The 21915-nt window shown below is 43.2% G+C and overlaps 1 protein-coding gene across 1 annotated transcript; it reads right to left on the bottom strand.

Moving 5' to 3' along the window:
• Nucleotides 1–231: 231 nt before the first annotated feature.
• Nucleotides 232–20254, bottom strand: vit (vitrin). Its single transcript, XM_073482459.1, has 23 exons — nt 20223–20254; nt 14880–14970; nt 14585–14650; nt 13414–13570; nt 13185–13318; nt 13022–13099; nt 12499–12693; nt 11827–11871; nt 10926–10964; nt 10794–10844; nt 10213–10275; nt 9627–9689; nt 7473–7547; nt 6125–6190; nt 5590–5652; nt 4054–4116; nt 3706–3753; nt 3083–3148; nt 2620–2767; nt 2437–2540; nt 1396–1622; nt 636–1149; nt 232–410 (listed from the first exon to the last, which is right to left on the bottom strand). Exons 2-23 carry the CDS (start codon nt 14911–14913, stop codon nt 232–234), a joined length of 2478 nt encoding a protein of 825 aa, XP_073338560.1. The 5' UTR covers nt 14914–14970; nt 20223–20254.
• Nucleotides 20255–21915: the final 1661 nt, after the last annotated feature.

Genomic DNA, 21915 nt, shown 5'->3' with positions numbered 1-21915 from the left:
GCAAACCTTTAACCATTAGTGGCATCTGTATTTTGGGGACCGAATGCTGTTTCACTTAAAGATTTGTTTTGTCCAAACCCACAATCCTCACCTAAATTCAAACCCCCTCCCTGTTCAAACATGGGGCACTGCAGCCAATCCAGCACCGCCATCTGGGCAACAGAGTGAGTAAATTTACAATCAGTGTTCTGTTAAGACGGCCCAGGATCACCTCCACCCGTCAGTCCGTCCTCAGTTTCTGGGCTGGGAGTTGAACTCTTGGCAGATGTTTTGGATGATCTTGGGTACAAATTTGTAAAGGTTGTCGAACTCGTCAACGAAGAAAGAGTGCTCTTTGTCGGGATCTGTGGCGATGTACTCCAGCTCATCCTGGGCAGCCCAGGCAATGCCGATGGAGTAGGCGATCACATCTAGATCACAAGAAGGGACAGCAGATTACACAGACGGCTCCTCACATGCGTTTGTCACATCAAACACACACTGCATGACACCTTACTGTGGAGGAAGCAACTTTGTGTATAATTATATTTTTATATAATTTATACTTGGAAATACCACTTTTCACTTTTACCAATTTTAGTGCATCTGTCTAAAATCTCCTATTTTTTCAGATTTTGTTGAGGTTGACCTCTGACCTTGGCTTTGGACAGCCAGTGCAGGTACCCTGACGTCATCATAGGAGCGCCCATCCGTGATGACGATCATGATCTTGCGTTTGTTGGGTTTGGATTTGCTGAAAAGCTGGTCGGCGGCGAAGGTGATGGCAGCACCGGTGCTGGTCCCGCCGCTCCAGTAGTTGATGCGTTTGATGGCGTTGAGCAGCTCGCCCTTGTTGTTGTACTGGCCGAAGCCAAACTCAAGCCTCTGCTCGTAGGTGTACTGCACGGCTCCGACCCGTGTATCCGTGTCGGAGATCTCAAACTCTCGCGTGACGTTGGCCACAAACTGCAGGACAGTGCGGAAGTTGCCGGTTCCCACGCTGCTGGAGCCATCAATGACAAAGGCGATGTCATTGGCGTTGAGGCAGGTTTTGCTGCACACCAGGCGGTCTGTGTCACACACCCTCTTCACCAGGGGCTGCACGGCCTTCCTCAGAGCAAACCAGCTGTTCACAGGCAGGGAGTAGAAGCCATTTGTCCGACACACAGCCTGTGGAAGAAAGGACACACTTTGTTTTTCTTGGTTTTTTGGCCTTTTCATGGCTTTTTATTTACAGGACAGCATGACATATGACAGGAAATAGGATGAGAGAGAGGCGGGATGACACACAGCAAATGGCCACAGGTCAGACTTGTCCTCGCTGCCTCTGCACATGGGTCGCACGCTCCACCAACTGACCCACTGGGGCACCCAGGACACCCTTTGTTTTAACACATTTCTGTGATAATACTCCACCTTCTCAACAAAGTTGGCCTCAATCAGGTTCTGTTTCTCGTTGTCATCAGGGCCTTCGATGGTGACAAAGAATATGTTGATGCCGGACTCCCGAGCGAGCCGAGAAGCCTCCTCCACCTTGTCTGTGGGCCAGCCATCCACCAGCACCACGGCCACGTTAGGAGCTCCTCCTCGGTTTCCATTGGCGTCACTGAAGTACTGCTTGTTGATGTAGGTCAGGGCCTTTCCTGTCAGGGCACCAGGGGGCAGCAGGGAGACAGTTATAAAGATGCTACATCCACTCTGTGGCTGAAACGCAGGAATGCGTTCAGATAAAGATAGTTGAGGGAGTAGAACCAAAGTTGTTACTCAACACACGAATAAAAATACAAACTGACGGTAGGAAAGGAAGTACAACAAAAACACACATGGAAAAAATTTACTTTTGTAAGTGCTCATTATGCACATTCAACAGAGGGCCACATAAAAATGTTACATCTCAGCTCATGTATTTTGTACCTCTCTATATTAAGTGCATTTAACTGTATATCATGATTAAAATAGTGACATCCTATCATTTAATCTGTCAAAGTCTTGCTGGTGGTCTAAACGATGGCAGCACAGGAGAGGCTCTGTTGGGGACTATAGAGGCTTTTACAACCACTTACAATGTTGTCTGATTAGAGAGCACTTCTGGGCAAACGCAAACAACACTATTTGTACGTGAATGCAAAATTTAGCATGTCATAAAGACACATGTGGCGGTGGATGCATGCTGACGCACCAACTGGAGCAGAAAAACAGCACTTGCCTTCTGAAAGCTGACCCCCACGGGCTGGTAAAACCAAATGCTTTTTGGTTAGAGCACAGGAAAAACACGGCTTACAGAAAGAAGACTGTAATTTAGCGAACAGTGTCTCGCAGCAAATTTAGATTTAATACCATCCTTGCATGTGAAAATGTGCCTGGGCAGTAAACCATGCGATAATTGCAGCCGTTTCACTTTCACACTTGTGTTTGTAGGCATTTACTGTAGCTGGTAGCTGACAGCGGGTCACTCACCCACATTGGAGAGGCCTCCCTTCTGCACGATCTTATCCACGGCTGACTTCACCTCTCTGGAGTTGGAGTACGACTTCAGGCTGAGCTCTGTCACAGGGTCATCCCTTCAGACAAAACAACCACATTATGTTTTCTTATCTAAAAATGGTGCATAGCAACTTAAGTGAGGTTCAGTGAGGTTACCCGTATTGGATGATGCCCATCATGGGTCCAGCCACACCCACGTTGATGGCCTGAGCCACGTCAGACAGGAAGTCCTTCTGGATTTTAAAGCGCCTCTTCCCAATGCTCCAGCTCCCATCCATCAGGAAGGCCAGGTCCACCTTACAGTCTGCAACAACAGGACATGCAGAAAGGTTACAGCAGATTCAATTATGTATTTGGTCATGTCATGTATGTATCCATTCTTCATTTGTTGGATTGCAAGGATGCATACAATGTGTTCTGTCTTTGTTTACAGAACAAAATCTACATGGCACCTTTAATACTCACCACAGGTTTCAACGCAGGACATTAAAAAAGAATACTCGGCACCAGTTTTCACCAGGATTGCCAAAATATTTGGCCATATTTAATAACCTGATAGATGCAATAATGAAATATAAATACTACTCATAGTGGCTTTAAAGAAGTGTGAGGGACATACTGGGGTCTCCCTGTGACACAGGCTCCGGTGCTCTGGGTACAGGTTCCTGCTCTCTCACGTTAAAGCCTGAAAATCAAGAAACACACAAGGGATTAAAGCAGAATTTCACTATTCTGCTGAAATCTACTCTTTATGCCTTAAACTTAAAGAAGACACTTTCATAATTTCTGAGGATTGTTTGTGTCCTTTTGATAATCCTCGACAAATGCATTCTAAAATTAAAATTATGCCTTTTCACCATCTAGGGCAATTTAATCATATTGTATGTTGTCATGGAAATACATCTTCCTGGATTTTCTATTTTCTTACCACAAAGCAAACCCCTTTTGTAGAATCAACATGAAAGTTTGGTAAAAATTTCCACTGAACGCGGCGCATTTGCAGCTGTCCACTTTCCAGAGATCCCGAACCTTAGCCAGTATTTGTTGTGGCACAAACTATGCCAAACAGGAACTCCAGCAACCATGCCATTTCACTTTGACTCTGAAGCCCTACAATTAAAGGCTGAGCAGAAACACAGATGCCTTTTCCTTGGATAACCTCAGTTTGGTTTGTACTTACAGTCAGAGCTGAGGACTTACTGGCAAAGTGACTCGTTTGGAGGGCAGTGCAAGCTATCTCACCTGATTCATAAAGATTTACTTCTGGCTTCCAGGCGTCCACCGGCTCCACTGCATGGATGATATCATAGAAGCTCAGCATTAGCACATCTCTACTACAGAGCAGCAAGCTACTAATATCATCCATCATTATAGCTACACAAAAAAAGGTTTCTTCTTCATTGATGGGAAATGTGATATCTAATTGTTCAGCTTTACTCATAATCAGGACGCTAAAGCAGCACGTAGTGAATAGCAGAGCAAAAGACAGAACAAAAGTCTGAATGAAGTTTGCATTGAAATGTGTTGTGTCCAATCTGATGTCTCACAGGACACAAAGAGGTGTTTGTATCCATGGTAACCACTGCTCACCTCTAGTATGGGTGGTATCCAGTGGCACTCTACGGTTGCCATCTGAGTCAGTGGCACGAGGCACTATAAGTAAAGACATCAGTGATGATAGAAAGTGACACACGACACACTTGAAATTAATGTGAACACACCATAGCATTACAGCCTGCTGCTCCGGCTCCATGTTTCATGTGTGGCGGTGCTTCTGTGGTGCACGCTGGAAACAGCTCAGCCACTCGCTTTTAAAACCATGTCCCTTCTACTTAGATTTGGTGGCTCGCTGTGTCGTCAAACAAGTGGAACCATGGCCTGTAATCTGAAAGTGTCCTTTTTCTGTCTTGTCAGTGGGCCATGTTGTAACTGGTTTGCATTTTTTAGCGTGAAGGCTGTGACTAAAAACAAATTCAAATGTGAATTCCTTTCTGAAACGTTTCGTGGAAAACAATTATGGCCTATTTGCTTTCTTGCCAAGGGTAAGATGAGAAGATTGATATCACTCATTTAACTAAACTTGAACCAGGAGGTGATTAGCCTAGCTTAGCATCAAGACTAGAAGCAGGGGGATGCAGCTAGTGGGGATCGTCCGAAAGTAATAAAATCCACTTATCGGCACCTCTAGAGGCTCTGTTTTTCAGTCTTTGCATGTCTGACAGAACAGAACGTTTAAAAGCCCCATCATAAGCGTAGTTTTATGCTTAAACTCTATTTTATACTACAGTGATTGTGTGTTTGGCTTTAAGTGCTGTCAAAACAGACAGAATGACATATAATGTCATAATGTCATATAATGACCAACACTCGATGCTGTACCTGAACACATCATGTGTAGACATAACCTAGACACAAGACTATGCTAGCACTGCTGTAGCTTCTTTGCTAACATGCTGCTTTCACTACGCAGCCTATGCACGTGTTGTGTAAAGCTCACTAACAAACTTGTTATGTCTCTTTTGTTAAATTTGCACAAAAATCGAAATGTAAAAGCTAATTTTGACTACTTTCCCTGTTTCCAGTCTTTGTTCTAAGCTAAGTGGTTGTTAGCTATAGCTTCATGTTCATACAAGACCAACATGAGAGCAAAATGTTATTTAACTCTCAGCAAGAAAGCACATGAGCATGTTTCCAAAACTGTTGAACTACTCCTTTAAGTGTCACGGCCCAGTTCTCACTAGCTTGTACATTTTTGTTCCTTTTATTGTTATTATTATAATTTGTATGTAATTTAAGGTATATCCTTCATATAACTAATTGAATAAGGCAGTGTTTAAGTCAGATGAAGAAACACCGGGGAAATCTCACCTCAAAAGTCAAAATGCCACAGTCCCTTTCATTTAAACACTAAATTAAAGAAGAAACAAACCGAAGTATGTCTGTGTCAGAAAATAAAATGGGAACATGTGCATGTGGTCATGTCTGGGAATTTTTGTGAAGTGTCACTGAGAGAAAACAGGTTTTTTTTTTACATTAACAGAATCACAGTCGGTCCATATGAAAATATAAAACCTGAACCCCAAGACTTGTTAGTTCCCAATAAATAAAATAGAAAAAAACACTTACGGTATGGTCCAAAGTTATAAAACCAGCGCTCATATTCTGAGATATCAGGCCTGTGATCCCAAGCTAGAGGAGGATGTTTTGAAACCCATTAGTATTCCCACAATGAACTTCAGAGGGACAAGCACGCATTTCCATGGTTGTGATTGGTCGCAGAGTCTTCCCGACAACCAATCCCAGACCAGCGGAAACAGCGGCTATGTTCAGAATCATCACCTCACAGTGTCTCTCACACACGTGCACACACAATAAACCTGCCCTATGCTCTTCTCTCGCACACTTCACAGGAATCTCTCATATGGCAGGCAGATGGCATGTAAACACAACATCCTGAGAGACACATTGCATGTACTTACAGATGGAGACAATTCAACACATGCATGGTCAGCAGATACCTATCTGTATCAGTCACACGAGCATGCTGTGTTGGTACATGCAACATAGTTTGATACGAGGTGTAGTGACCTGCCGCTATGAAGGGGGGGGCAGTACACACCAAACTGTCATGTTGTGTTTCCTCCGATGGAGTTTGACTTACCTGTCACCTCAGAAGCGTCCGTCTCACTCCACGTGTATCCTGAGTCTGGAGCTGCATAACTAACATCTGAGTGTACAGCAGAGAATGTGGAGGCATTAGCAACTACAGGGCTTACATTTAAGGCTCATTTATGCTCAACGTAGGATACAGACGGAGCCCTCTGTCCGTACTCTGCGTTCATTCCATCCATATTTCTGCATGTTTCCTGAAAGCTTACGGATACAGACCAATGGAGCGTTGGTCTGTATCTGGATGGTGGTGAATCAAAAGTGAAGGTCCGTGCGAGACCGATTTGACCCCATCGTTTGAAACGGACACATCTATTTTTGTACATAAAGGGAGCATAAATGAGCCTTTAGGGTGCTTAATGTTGCTTTAAACTAACGACATTCCCATCAGCCATTTTGTATTTAATGCTAATTAGCAAATGTTAGCATGCTAACATGGTAAACTAAGATGGTAGACATGGTAAAGACTATACCTGCATCATGTTAGCATTGTCTTTGTGAACCATGGGTGTATTACAAGAAGGATTTCTCTTAATACATCCATTTGGTCAACATGGTAGCTAATGTTAGCATTTAGCTCGAAGCAGAGCTGCTAGCATGGCTGTAAACTTGTAGTCTTGTTTTGACAGACTTTAAGTAGAGGCTTAAGGAACAGTTCACTCAAAATTGAAAATGCAGTCGTTATCTAGTCGCACCCATGCCGTTGGAGAGTCAAGTGAAGTTTTGTAGTCCCCAAAACATTGTTGACTTGACTTGATGTAAAATGTAAACAAACTGAAAAAAACATAAAATGGCTCCAAACAGGCCCCAGATACCAAATTGGTTTGAAAGGATGTTATTTAAACCAGTATTCAAGCCAAAATCTAGCTGCTAAGCTAAAAGCATTAGCGCAACTAGTCTGACATGAGTGCGCCAGCTCGACCAGGTGTCGGTGGTGTAAATAACAAGCCTTTTTTTAATTAATTTGGGATCTTAGGGCTTCCCGAGATGTTTATTTTGCCAGATGAGCTGTATGGAACCATGTTATGGTTTATTTTTTGTTATTTTTCACCAGTTTTCAAACAAATCCCCCGAACGAAACTGTTTGTGTTAATACAGTAAGTGAGAATTCTAAAAAAAACAATACTTTGTTTATAAGGCCACATAGTTGCCATTGGACTACCAAATTAAAAGCTTGAATTCAGTGAAACATACAAATCTTTTAGAGAATTATAACACCTACCTTAACAGAAAACATCATATTACAAATGATCTGGTAAATTTGAACATTACAGAAATAATTTACATTTAAATTAGAATATGTTTATGAATTTGCGAAAGAAAGATGATCCATTTTGTACCTGCTGCTTGTCGAGCTCCCGGAAACCAATCAGGACGAGGAAAGTTAGGAGGGGCCCAATCCCTTCTGGGAAAAGCTGTGCAGGAGAAGATTAGAAAGCTGTGTTCAGCACAAGCGTCGAGGAAGAGCATACTTGTGACCTCCACTAAACCTGCAGCCACGTTATTAGTGGGGTATGCACAAGATGTTCAGCCTCGAGTCAGACACCGAACGTACAGTAGTCACTCAGACAGACAGTGACTGAGCAACTGGAGGTTGTTTTAGTGAAGCCTCACTCGTTTTACCTGCAGGGTAGAGAGACAGAGGAAGCGCAGCTCTCTGAGAATGTGTTCTCATTTTTCTGTTCTCTACCTGTTCCTCTTGGCAACACAGACTTTTTACTTATAAGCTGGCAAAAAACATCTGGCAATCGACTCGCCATGAATCGAAACTCTGATTGAACACTAGAAGCCCAAACAGTTGAGCAAAACCATAACAGTGCATTACATCTGTCTAAACTGACTGAGCCGTGACAACACACTTCAGTTAACCCCTCCCTGTGGTGGACGGGTAGCTTACACAAACACACAGGTTCCCATCCAGTTGCAGCTAGTGAGCAGGGCCTTTGTTGACTGGGACGGGCTGGGAGAGCCCAGCCACCGGCCCAGCGAAGCGTGGGAGTATTATTCTAAAGTTGGTGTCAAACCAGGGACAGTGTAGATAGTAGGACGCAGAGATTAGCCTTATGTGCTGCTGGTCAAAGGCCCAGCGCTGTACAGCAGACAGTAGTGTTGTTTTTTCTGATGAAACAGGTGCTTTAAAAGGATTGGGTGTAACTCTCCTGATCATTGCCACTTCAGTGATCACTGCGGCCACAAGGTCAGAGCTGGATCAGGGATACTGATCCTCACCTTTGGTTGGAGCTCATTCTGCAATTTGTCTGTAGGAGTGGTAACGTTTCTCTGAAAGTCATAAAACAAATTTGATTGTGTTTTCACACCAGCAAAGAGACTCTCTTTTACAGAGTGTTGTCACAAACTCATTACAAATGCGAGGCTAAACCGGATCGTAACAATTCCCAGAAAGCTGAGCAATAAATTCAAACATCTGTTTGGGGCAGTGGGGTGGCAAAGCGACCGTGGAGAAAACCCTTCAACTCATAAATCAGAGTTCAAAACTCCAACGTCGGCAAGCATCCACCCTGCTGGAGTGTCCTTGAGAAAGACACAGAATCCCTGCCGGCTCCAGGGGCGTTGCTGTGTATGTGATCCTGACCCCTGACCTCCAACCTCAAGCATAAAGAATTTCCCTAAGGCAATCAATAAAGTATCACTTTATTTTCCACAAGCTGCCGATTGGAGTAGCTGCTCTCTGCACTGATCTGATGCTTCACACACTTAAGTCTCAGCAGAAACAATGCGTTTTAGGAATCATATCATCCAATCAACTGTCATTTAAACGGATATAGTCCTGTCTAATTTTAGGGAGCTATGGTTTTGCATTCCACAGAAGCAAAAACAGAAGCGCCTTCCTCAGTGAGCCAAACCTAGCCTGGTTTGAGAGGCGAGAGCTTTCTATTCTTGACAGGCTGCAGAGTGGACCCAGATCCTGCAGCGCTGTGGACTGGGTCACACAGGGCATCTCTGTGGGAGCAGCACCGGGCCACTTGGTACTGCTGCTTTCATCTCTCTCTCCCTCTCTCTGCGAACGTTTACAAGGGGGGCAAAGAGGCCAGACCAGATGGGATCTGTCATAAGATGTTATTAGAGCACTGACAGAGTGCGTTTCTCATCGTGGTCTTATCTTAAGGAGAACGTTGAGAGTTGGCTGCTGTCTCAGAAGAGTGGAGATACGGCACAAGATGAATCCAAGACGCTGATATCACATCATCGCTCATCTTTGAGGCACATCTACATACTCACGGCTCATTTTGTGAGGTTGGGTACAATGAAAGTTGTAATTGTACCTCTGCCCGTCGTTTACAGAGGATGGCCAAGCGTTGAACCACAGCATCCACAGAGGGTAAACATTAGCACTGCTTTATAAAACATTTCAACCAGGGTTTTACTGCCCTAGTTTTCCTCCTGTTTGATCAGACATGTCTCCTTCTCTATGTCAGTGAGTGTGTCTGCTGGTATAGTTTGTGGACTCCCGCTTAGGATCTGGAGATACTTACCAGGGTTGGACTGGCTCATGGTCGGAGTCCTCTCGGGTGGGGCCGGCTGAACCCTGTTCAAAGCTGTTTGTAGCAATGAGAAACAGGCAGGTAGAGTAAGAGGAAAAAAAGGGAAAAGAAAGGGAGGCAGAGGAGAGCTTCAGGTTGGGGGCTCCATCCACAAATGTAGTGCAGCTGTTTAGCTTTGAGAGAAGTTGGAGGCTTTAATATCAGCATGATATCAAATACAAAAGGATATATGCTGGGCGTATTTATAGGCCTTAACTTGGCTTAATTTGCCTCTTTTCATCTCGCGGAATGAAAACATGAATAGGAAGACGTGCCTGATGACAGAGAACAGCAGTTATCGTGAAAGGAATGTTAGCCGAGATGCTTGATGGAGTGGATTAGTGGTGACCCTGGGGTGAAGATCACAGGGGCTTATGGGTGTGGATACGAGGGTCAGACTTACAGCAGTCCACGTCTCCTGGATTCTTGTTCCAACAGAGTCCCCTTAGATGCCCATGACCTGCATTCCCTGTCTGTCCCACCATGTCTACCTGTTCGTTACTCTGATTTGTGTGTGTGTGTTAATGATGAGGCTGACCTGGGCCAACTGGAGAGGATGGCGGTCTCCTGATAGCCGACCCTGCCTCTGGCCTGCGCAGACCTGGGATGAAGATTTATAGACAAACGTATGAGATAACATTAAATAATATTCAGCTGTTTATCTGAGCTGGCAGATAAGAGGTAAATATTACCTATTGTATGATGACCTCAACAAATTTCACAATAAAATAAGGTGTTCATTTTGTAATGGAGAAAGAGTGAATGATACCAGCTGTAGACTCTTGTTAAAGACTCACTCTCCGTGAGGTATTACAGTAAATACAAGAGAAAAGGTCAATAAATGCTCGCTACTGTAAAACAGAGTGAACATAGCAGAATCTCGTGAGTCAGAACAGAACAGACGTCGGGCTTCTCCAGAACAATCTGGTCTGGCCCTGTGTTAGCAGACTAGTAAAAGTGTTTTAAAGCAGCTGTGCACATAAAGAGCAGAAATACCATGCAGAGTTTATGTATCAGTACAAAAGAAAGATAGAGATATAGGCAGATGTTGAGACAATCTCTTTAAAATGAAAGAATGAAATAAAAAAAAGACACAAGGACGATTAGGGCTTGGTTTACCTGCACTGGCACGCTGCGGGTATCTATTCGGATAGGCACCTCCTCTGAATACTTTGAAGAAATGCCACGGTTTAGTTCAACTTGAATTAGGACTTTACGAGAGCTGCAGAATCAGTGAGAGTGTTGACATACCTTGGCTGAAGCCTTTTCCTTGACCACTCTGTGCCTTTCCTATACCAATATCGAGAGTAAGAGAGTGTGGGCACATTTTGACAAAAATGGAGATGCAAATGTTGCAAATTCAACATAATTTTGAATCTTCTAAAACCAACAACCCGAGTCATGGCTTTACTGTTTTAAGTGTTTGGCTTAAAGGAACTGATTTCACTAATGAAGGCATGTGCTGTTGATAAAGACAATCTTACTTTAAAGGTCCAATTTGTAAGACTTGGTGTTAGGCACCCCAAAGCATCAGTATTTCATGATTGGACCTTGAAAAACACAACTACTTTTAAAGGAAACTTATTATGCTTTTTTTCATTTTTTTCTTCTCCTTCAGTGTTTTATACATTTTATTCTTTTGCATGTAAAAGATCTTGAAAGTTAAAAACACTACGTCACCATGTCACACATTTGCATAATTTATGCCAAACGGCTACTTTGGCAACTAAGAATTTATTTAGCAGAAAGCTGCTCTGTTGTTTTTGGCGGTGCTGGCTCAGGCCTGTGCAAGCTGACCAATCAGAGCAGACTGGCTAGGAGCTGGAGCTAAAACAGAGCGTGTCAGACAGAGGGGGAATGCAGAGCTGCAGTATTGGACAGTATGAGAAAACCAATGTGTTTTTTGAGCATTAACACATGAAACCCTATTCTAGCAGTAACCCAAAATAAAGTTATGAACCTGAAAATGGGCACAATATGTCTCCTTTAATACACAATACACATGATGAACCCTGGTGCACCCTTTATGTAAACTCATGCTCCTGCTCATCCCAGTCTAAAGCAACACCACTGCCACCACCTCATGCCACCACTCCCCCCCCCTAAAAAAAATCACCCCAGTGTTGAACTCTGTTTGCTCTGCTCCACTTACTTGAACTTGCAGCTGCCACAGAGGCAAGGTATGGGTGACTGTTGCCTAGATAGAAGAGAGACAAATGGGGTGCCAATATGGAGAGGGGAGAGGTAATGTTACAGAAAATGAAGGAGAGGGATTCGGTTGGGAGGTTGTCTGGCACACAGCCCATCTTATGTACACACATACCTTGAGATACTGTAACATTGTCTGCTCGCTGTAGCCGCATTTCTATCCAAAACAGGGCAGATGACTCAGTGATTACCGCCTGATAATGTTTTCATTTAATAAGAGTGATGAACGGTCTGGTGATCAAGTGTACAGTCAAGTCAGTCATTGAGTGGAATGACTGAGCCGCACTGTAACTCCATCACAGAGCCGCTGTAATTTGTCATGATTGCAGTTGTGACTTGTAATTAGCAGCTGCAATCATTCGTCTTCATCACTAAGTTTCACACAAATGAAAGCTTGTTCTGGCAAACAGGATTTCTTGTTACAAGCTGCTAATGTTAGTGAGACGTCAGCGAGGCGGCACGCTGGCTGCAGTGGATCTATTGTGTGGATCGGTATTACTGGATCATTAACGGCATCCTGAATACACAATCCTCCACGTGACATACATGGATCCATTGATTTACAAGAAGGAATTTGTGCATGTATGTATTCAAGAATGATTTATGTTTAAGTCACCTGCATCCCTGACTTTATGGACAGCAGCTCGAGCTTTGGTAGTAGTGGGTGGGGGTGGAGGTGTAGTGGTGGTGGTGGGAGCCGGTGTGGTGGTGGTGGTGGTGGTGGTGGGTTCAGGTGTTGTAGTTGTGGTGGGTTCAGGCGTTGTCATAGGAAGCACTGTGGTGACCGCAGGGGTTTTGGCCTCCTTTTGACCTGAAAGGAGACGACAGATGAAGGTGTACAAGACGGATGGACGGAGAGGAAGAGCGTCTACAGTAACAACTGTGTAGTAATGCATTCTTGACATTCTTCACCAGACTGCAGCGCTCAGACTCCTCGTACAACCTGAGCGAAGTTAGACAAGCTGGAGTCAAGCGCAGGGACGTCTATTTAGTAATCTTTGGTCCCCAGAGTGCACTGATGTGGTGATTTGTGGGCCAATAGATGTCTAGAGATGTCTAAACAAAATGTAATTCACTAAAATTCATATTCACAGAAATAAATGCATGATGTGAGTGTAAAAACATCCTCCTCTCACCACTTGTTTTCACGTAGGTTGGTCTTGAAGGGACGTAGTCCAGAATAGACGGGTAGATCACTCCTTTCTTGGGCTTCCCCACTGAAACACAATGGAGCCAGCTGTTGGTTGGAGGGCTAAGCTGACAGCAATGTGTGTTTAACATTGTTTACTTCATCACTGATACCTGAGACAACAAACGACTCCCTCCACTTAGGTAGAGACAGAGAGCGCACTCCGTTTGAATTGCTGCCTTTGTAGATGTTCTGGCCGGCCATCTTTCTCACGATCACCTTCCCTCCTGTGTTGGTGATGATGCCACTGTGGACACAACATTTTTAATCAAATATAACAGTTACAAGACAACTCTGACTGCCATACTGATTTTATTTCACATTCATCAGTCCACTGTTAACCTGTGGATGGCTGCATTGCAGATGCTGGAGATGGAGGCGAACACGCCTGTCCCGTAGACCTGCTGCTTTGTCTCCTTACAGTGTGCGGGACATTTAACTATGAACTCTGGGAGATTGATCTTTCCTGCTCTGACGTCACACTCTATGGCTGGAACGACTGTGGAGGAAAGAAGAAGAAGAATAGCGAGATGGTTCAAGACAGGATTTTAGACAGATGAAAGACATGGTTCAAATTCTTAAATGTGAGTGTTTGTTGCTTTCCTTTGCATTATGAGATAGTCAGCTGGATATCTTTAAGTTTTGGAGGCTTGGTCGGATAAAACAAGCAATATGATCACTTCCAGAGCTGCAACAATTATTACATTAGTTGTCGGCTATTAGAATTCATTGGCAACTATTTTGATTGATAGAGTAATCTGACAAAAAGTTCAAATAAATTCTGGTTTCATTTCTCCTCCATGATAGTAAACTGAATATCTTTGGGTTGTGAACAAAAGAAGACATTTGAGGATGTCGCTTTTGACAAAATTGAACTTTTGAAATACTAATTAACATTTTCACAATTTTCTGATATTTTATAGACCAAACAACTAATCAGTTAATCGAGAAAACAATTGACGGATTAACCAACGATGAAAAAAATCATTAGTTGCAGCCCCTAATCACATCACTTTAGGACGCGGAAATCATGAAGGGCAATTTTCACATTCACTGGCATTTTAAATGAGAACAGTTTGTCTGATTCCTGAAGCTTTTATCAACCCGGAGCACAGCAGTAAGACATTTGAGCATCCCACACTGAGCACAGAGGAAAATGGCCGCCGTGAGAATATGGTCTATGACTAGATTTCAGCTTTTAGTTAGGCAATGCTTCACATTAACGTAGACTCAGTGAAATGCTGTTGAAATAATGGTTACATGTAAGTAAAATTCACTTTTCAACCACTAATGTCTAGAAACCTTTCAGCGAGCAAATACAGAAAGTTTATCTTTTAAAATATCACAAGACATTCTATCTCAGCGTAAACTATATGTTTTTATTTCCAGCCTATATAAATATTGAGAGCTTTACGCGATGAAGTGATCTTGAAATTAAACATTTTTTGTGACTGCAGTGGAGCCTATACCACGGTGACTGACAGATTACAGGCTTGCCGGTGATGATGTCTACCTTGCTTTGGCTTCTTGTTCTTTGATCCGTTAGGCTTGGCCCAGCAAGCGCAGGACAGGAGGAGCGCTGTGGGTGAGGCAGAGGGCGTTTCACATAATAGCAGACAAAGTAACATAATCATCATGGTGTTTACTGTACACACAAGACCTCTATGACAGAGGGTGCTGCTGTTTGATGGCGAGAATGTAAAGAAAAGATTGATTCTGAAGGAGACAGCGCCCAGAGGATGATATATTTAAAAGCAGAGTGCTCCTGCAGGGAGACAGACAGACCGGGGGAGGGGGAGGGCGCTCACCGAGGCAGATGGTAGTGAGCGATGCTCCGTTCATGATGGGTGGTGTGCTGGTTCAGCAGGTCAGCCAGATGTCCTTGTATAACCTCCTAACCTTAGAGAGAGGAGAGAAGCAGAATCTCACTGTTTCACCCTCTGAAACCCATTTCCTGTTTCCTGAAAGCAGCTTTGGACACTTTGCTCAACATTTCTAAGTGTGATGTATGCTGTAGTGTCAGCTGTGAACAAGACAAAGTAAACTTGCGCCATTGAGGTACACTTTTTTGGATAAATAGGAGACAAACTGTGGAGCTCTTCCAGCCAATGCAAAACTCATGTGGCCATTTAAACATTTTAAACCATGACTGTAACTCATGTTGTCGCAACTTCTTCTTCTTCAGGATCGTATTTCAGCTCAATTCAACGGTTTACAAAAGTCTGAACGTGTTTCCCAATCAGAAGCTCCACGGTGAACATCTGGACTCTGAGACGAATCTTTACGTACAAGTCCCCCCTCTATCTATGGAGCCAGACTCAATTAGAGAGCACCCACAGGCGTAATTTAATGTGTAAGGAATGGGGACCTGTGTTCAATCAGATTGTTTGTTTGACACCAACAACCACATCAAGGTGGATCCCCGTTTGAAATACGGTCTGTTTACACTAGACACAGAAAATGTCTTTCTGTCTCTGTCATTCAGATCCAAGTCGTACCCATGTAAAGACATAAATCAGAGTCTTGAAGCCTGTGTTAACAAGAACAGAAGTCGGCCGCCAAGACGTCATTCCAGACACTGCAGCTCTGTTGTAGTAATGATAGCATTGCTGATAACTACTGCATCACAATCTGAGCCAGAGATCTGCTCCAGTCCTGCTCCGCACCGAGCCAGTAGGATGGAGCTCCAGACTGTGGAGGTGATGACTGAAGCCTGCCTGGTAAGAGAGGAATGTCGTACCTCCCACGGTGGCGGTGGATGTCACTGCCACCACACACCAGCAGGTTCAGTCTGATCATGTGATCACACATCGACCTCTGAGGCAGGGTCAGATGTGATGCAGTTCAGACTGTTACAATAGGTTTGTAATTAGAAGATCCCAGGAGGGTAAATGTCTTTTCCTCGGTACAGCTACTGTGCCCTTGGGCAAGGCCTTCAAACTCTAACTGCACCAGTGAGCTGCTGAGTGTCCAACAGATCAGACTATTGTTGTGCTGAGCCATTGTCAGGTTTGAATGTGTGTAAATATGTTTACAGAGTTCCTAAAAAAAGAGACCAGCGCTCCTCCCTGGATAACAAAGGGAACGGCGATGAAGAGTCGGCTTTATTGTGTTTTTAACTTCAATGAAACTGTTACTGCTTGAGAGCAAAGTTACACATGCCACAGTTTAATCGTCACATAACATCATTCAATCATTCAACAGAACACAAAGTGGGCAGCAGGATTTCACAATTTCTCCAAATTAAAATCATCTGTCTGGCAAACAAACACAGAAACAGACTCATTAAAGGAAATACGCTTATTTGCTTTGTTGATGAGAGTTACATGACAAAATGATTGAAAACACTCTAATTTTGTCTAATAATATATTGTGTAAAATGTGTGTATGATTATGAGTTGTGCTTCAGGGAGGGAACCTTGTTTTAATGATTTTGTTTGGCAGAATATTTTGCTCAAGACTGAGCTGCAAAATAATGTGCATGACACAAAAAATAAAAGAAATCAATCATGCATGCCAATTATGAAGCTAGGCCTAGTAACTGTTTAGCGTAGCTTAGCACAATGACTGTCTGAAGGTAACAAAATCTGCCTACCAGCACCTGGAAAGCTCGCTAATTAACACATTACATTTTGTTTGTTTGATTACAAAAACAAAGGGTAAAACAGCAATTTGTGGTTTTAAGGGAGGTTATGTGCACTGTATCACTTGGCGGGGTGCAGGGACCTGCTGCAGCCTCCGCAGGTTGTCTGGCAACCTCACCGTGACGACAAGACCCCAGGAATTCACTGTTTCTCGCCAAGAAATAGTTTGGCTCATAACCCCTCAAAATACCGCGACATGTTTTATTACACTTTAGTTTTTAAACGGATTAAACTGACTTTTTCCCACCAGCTTTAAAGTTCTGGCAGGCAGATTTTTTTAACCTTTGGACATCGCCAGAGCAGCTGTTTGCCTGTTTCCAGTCTTTTTGCTAATCTAAGCTGCTTCCTGTGTACTGTACAGATGTAATATTGATAAATTTCATCTAACTTGACAAGAAAGTGAATAATAGCATTTCCCCAAAATACTGAACTATTACTTTAAAGCTCAAATGTGAATCACCATCTCCTCAACCAGTGGTGTTTGATCTTGGGTCCAAGAATGGACAGGGGTCTTTGAGAGGTCTGAAGGGGGTGAAAGGATGAATAGATATTTTAACGTTCATGACATTTTTGGGAAGTTTGAACAACAAAGAAACAAATAAGTGTGTCTGTTTTGTCTGTAATTTATAGTGATCATTGTTGGCGGTAAATACTTTTTATCTTCACGCCTAACAATAAAAATTCAGAGGGGATTCCTGAAGATAAAATCCTCCCAATGGGTCTATGGACTTTTGTGCAATCTATTGTTTTAGCTCTTGACATGAAAAAAATGTGGGAACCCCTGTCCTCAACCACAGCATCATGTGCTGGATCTTCACTCTGGTATAAAGCATCACACTCCTACCAGGCTGTTTGCAAGGACGTGTGTATGAGCTGCTACTTGTTTACTGAACTGTGTGGCTTCTCTTCTAACGATGGCCATTTTAGGATGAAGACGCCGCAAATAGAGCATATCATGTGAAGGTAAAAATAAATCGAGCTCCAGTTGGTGGTGACAGGACTTTCCCTAATCCAGCTCTACATTTTTATCTGACATTCATGAGCACTGACATGATTTTTCCACAGCGTTGTGCTTTGACAGGCAGGCAGGTAGATCACGGCTGCACAGTCAGGACTACAATTTTATCCTCGCGGGGGAAGAAAGCTGAGGCTGGGAAAACAAGCTGGGACAGATATGCACATCTACAGTACAGGAGACAGACCTGCAGCACACGAGAGGTGAGTCAGCGCGCTTCACTGGGTAACGCAAACTACAAAACCGATCTGTCATACACCTGCGAGGAAATCTAAACCGTGAATACCGTGTTCCCCCATGTACAGTAGAGCTTCTTTTATCATAAAGACGCCTTCATTTAGGCACTCCAAATGGAAAATGTGCAAAAAATGACAATAATTTGAGACATCTTAATTTGTGTTCTCCATGTGAGACTCTAAATGCCCCCTTCTCCAAGCAATGAAACGTGGGGCAAATGATATCCTTTGACAACACTGTGGGGATTTTCCTGTACAGTAGATAATAGATCCTGAGGGGACTTGCAGAGACACAATCTCTCTCTCTCACACACACACACACACACACATTGAACTGAAGGACCGAAAATAAACAAGCAGCGAAGGAGATCTGCGATAACTTATCACATGTTTTGGAGGAGACTCACCACCCACAGCCACCATAAATCAAAAACAAGGAGGGTTACACACTGTTAGGTGTTGTATATCTTCCATACACCGGTGATGAACTGTAGATAAAGCATGGGTTGTACCTATAGCAAAGTTTACAGTTGGCTTCTTTATTTTTTAACCAAACTGAGCATCTCGTTCCTGCAGGGCGGGGACACAAATCAAACAAACTGTCAACATGCTGACAATTAACCTTGAGAAACTGCACCAAAAAGTAAGCAAAGTGACTTTCACAGCCACTGCAGGAGATGAAAGGTTCTCTGAAGGGCCCCCCTGAAGCCAGCAGCTCAGACAGGTCACAGAGTTTGAGGAATTAAAGCGCAATTCAATTGGGGATAACATTCTCGATATGATGTGGATTACATGCACGAAACTACGTGAGGCACAACTTCTTTTTCATTTCACCTTTCTCAGCTCCTGCAGGCAAACACCAGAGATCTGATCACGCAGGATGTACTATACATCACACCTGGCAGGAGTGTCACAGGTATGCAGTGGCTGTAATGCAAACAGGATGTACAGTAGCTGTCTGTGCCTATTTAAAAAGCCAGCACACAAAAACACGGGCAGACCACACACACCTGTGACGGGTGCACCATAGTGTTTGAAGGAAGTTTCTGATAACACACTTTTCTATCAGTAATGGTGATCTTTAGAGCCATGCAGCTTCACGCCAAAACTCAAGGACTGTATTTCAATCTGCCTCCGCTTCAGCAGCACCCACATTCCTGGTCTGGAGTGGCCCGTTGAGGGTAACTGAGGCTTATTTGAGTATCATGACCAGCCTTGAACTCACAGTGTTTCTGAGTGATGGCTTGCTTGAAGTGAGGCTGTATTTACACACAGCCATTGTGTGTGTGTGTGTGTGAAAGTGTGCCAGGGAGTGTTAAATCCCCACATTCAGGTGTCAGAAATGTACTGTAAGCATGTGAGATGTGCCAAGTGTTGTAGCAACAAGCCAACTAAAGAATCACTGGAGAGATTAGACAACACAGGAAAGCCAACATGTCTCTACAGGGTCAATTCTGCAGCCTTTTGGGCTGCTGCTGCCGCTGCTAGGACAGTATTTGTTTATCAAGCACAGAATTGGCTGAATTACTTTAATTCTTGGCACAGCCTCAGTGCAAGCCAGAGCCTGCAGCCTGTTTCTGGACATATTGTGGAGAGACCACCTGTGCTTAATCAGCCTCCTGCAAACCATACAGACAGAGTATACAAAGAAATGTCAAACACAATGTACAAGAAATGAATACAAAAGCTAAAGAATTCACCTCTCAGGTTTGCTTATTATTGTTCTGACAAAAGAGGCATTTCAAAATAAAGGCTGAGGCAAACCTGATCGAAATATAACAAAATAAAAGCTGGGTCATTTTCCACAGGGTACAGTATGAATGGTGATGACATGGCTGAATTCATTCACCTGAAAAAGTCACTTTGAGAAAGAGGGGTGTTTACCAGAAAAAACACGAAAAATAAACAGAAAGTAAAACAAACATTGAATTCAGGCAGCGGTGCGCTTATTTGGGCAGAAAGTCAAATCTCACAAGCTCAGATGGAATGAAGCAGATGTTTAAACTGGAAAGGGAAAAAGTTAATAAAAAGTGAAAGCAAATAAATAAATAAATAAATAAATAAATCATGAAATTTAGGTGATCAGAAGTGCTGAACTTCGCTTGGACGCAATGGACATCAATTACGCGCAATTACGCGTAAGAAGTCATTCACGCCACGCAGCAGCAAACACAAAATCGCCTCTTCATGTGTGGAAGCTGAAGCAGCTCTCTGTTCAAAATCTTCATCTCCGTACAGCAGTGAAGGTGAACCTACCTGAGAAGATAAAATAGTCCTCCGCGCGTAACCAGAAAAATAAAGTAATTCCCTGCGCAGTTTTCCCCCAAGTCCTTACTCTCTCATTGAAAAACAAGCGGAGCGTGTGTGCGAGCGCTGAACTGTTCCACCTGGACTTTTACTCCTGCATGATCGGAGCGCTCATTAAAAGTGGAGAACGGGACGGGGCCAGAGTTTCCCCTCTTTGCCCATCCCACTTCAGGCACTTGAGCGCTTCACCCAGGCAGAAGGAGATCTGTAACCCGGGGCCATCAGGAGAGGATGCAGAGATCTGGCAAGCATCCTTTTGTTTGTTTGTGTATGTGTTTGTTTTTTAGAACAGAAGAACACATTATTCATAGTTTTGACATGCCCGAGGAGAGGATTTGTTTAGCACTGGCATTTTTCTCTGTAAGGGAAGAAAACGGAGCTATGACTCAGATTATCTTCTTTCATCTCGTCATCTGACTGAGAATTTAAGCGCAAACACCAGGGCAACCACTCCTCCTCCAACAAATAAACCAAACATCACCTCTTTGAGAAGCAGACACTTCGAGTCACATCTCACTTTGTGGTGTGTGTGTGTCTGCTGTTGTGGTTTACAGTACATGTGCGCCCCCACAGCTCCTCACAAACACAGTCATATGTCAACTTCAACTACTCCAACAAGGAGAGACTGTGTTGGTTTATGCAGATTGGCACACAAGCTGCTGCTATTATGCACTACATGGATGGTTATGCTGACGCTGATTGCCATTTTGATTTAGAGGTCTTAAGGGCTGCTGTAAAAGAGCTCATTGTGCGTGTGATTATGGTCTTTGCAGAAACCACCACCTCGGGAACCTTTTTTTTAAGATTAAACCTTCTAGGCTCAAGTAGATAAATGCCCTTTGATATAGTAAAAAAGGAGCAATTTCAGGGTTGCTCATTTCTCTTTCAACAGTGACATTAGTGTGAAACTTGTGCTAATTCACCACACCCATGAACCAAAAGAGTTTTCACTGCTCTGTACAAATAGAGCCACCCTGCGTCCTTTCATGAAAGCCTTTGCTCCCACCTGAGTTTGGTTGATTGACATGATGATGCCTCAGTGAATGGAGATGTGAGGTGACACATTTCTTGAGTGTGGTCTGCTGGTATAAATAGGAGATCTGAGTGCCCCTGAGGGCAGCGTAGGGAAATAGCAGAATTTTGTGCCATTGGATGCTTTACTTGAGGACAGTTGAGTGTTTCCAGATGTTATCGTGCATCTCTTTCTCTCGCTACATTACAGACTGCACATTTCATTAGCTGGACATATTATGAGCAGATTCAGGCCAATCTGTTATGGATGCTCCACACTGTATGTTGCTGTTTGATACTGGTAACACTTTCTATGAAGCCCAGTCTATAATGCATTATAACACATTGTTAACATACTTACAATGCATTATAATGCAACTACAGCACTGTATGATCTTAGTTATAAGCACTCATGAATATTCATTGTGTGCTATAGCAGAAATCATGACTCATTTTGACTCCAATGTCTATAATGCATTAAAGATATACTTACAATGCGTTGTGTGCCTATACCTTTAAAGGTGCACTATGTAGTTTTTCTAAAGAAATTTAAACACCAAATGTTTATATTTACAATATTAATAAAGTAATAAGATAAACACATGAATATTTATTTTCCTAATTGAATAAA

This window comes from Pagrus major, chromosome 15 (genome assembly GCF_040436345.1).
Source record: "Pagrus major chromosome 15, Pma_NU_1.0".
In the NCBI taxonomy this organism is placed as follows: Eukaryota; Metazoa; Chordata; class Actinopteri; order Spariformes; family Sparidae; genus Pagrus; species Pagrus major.
This window is presented reverse-complemented; position numbering and strand designations above follow the sequence as displayed.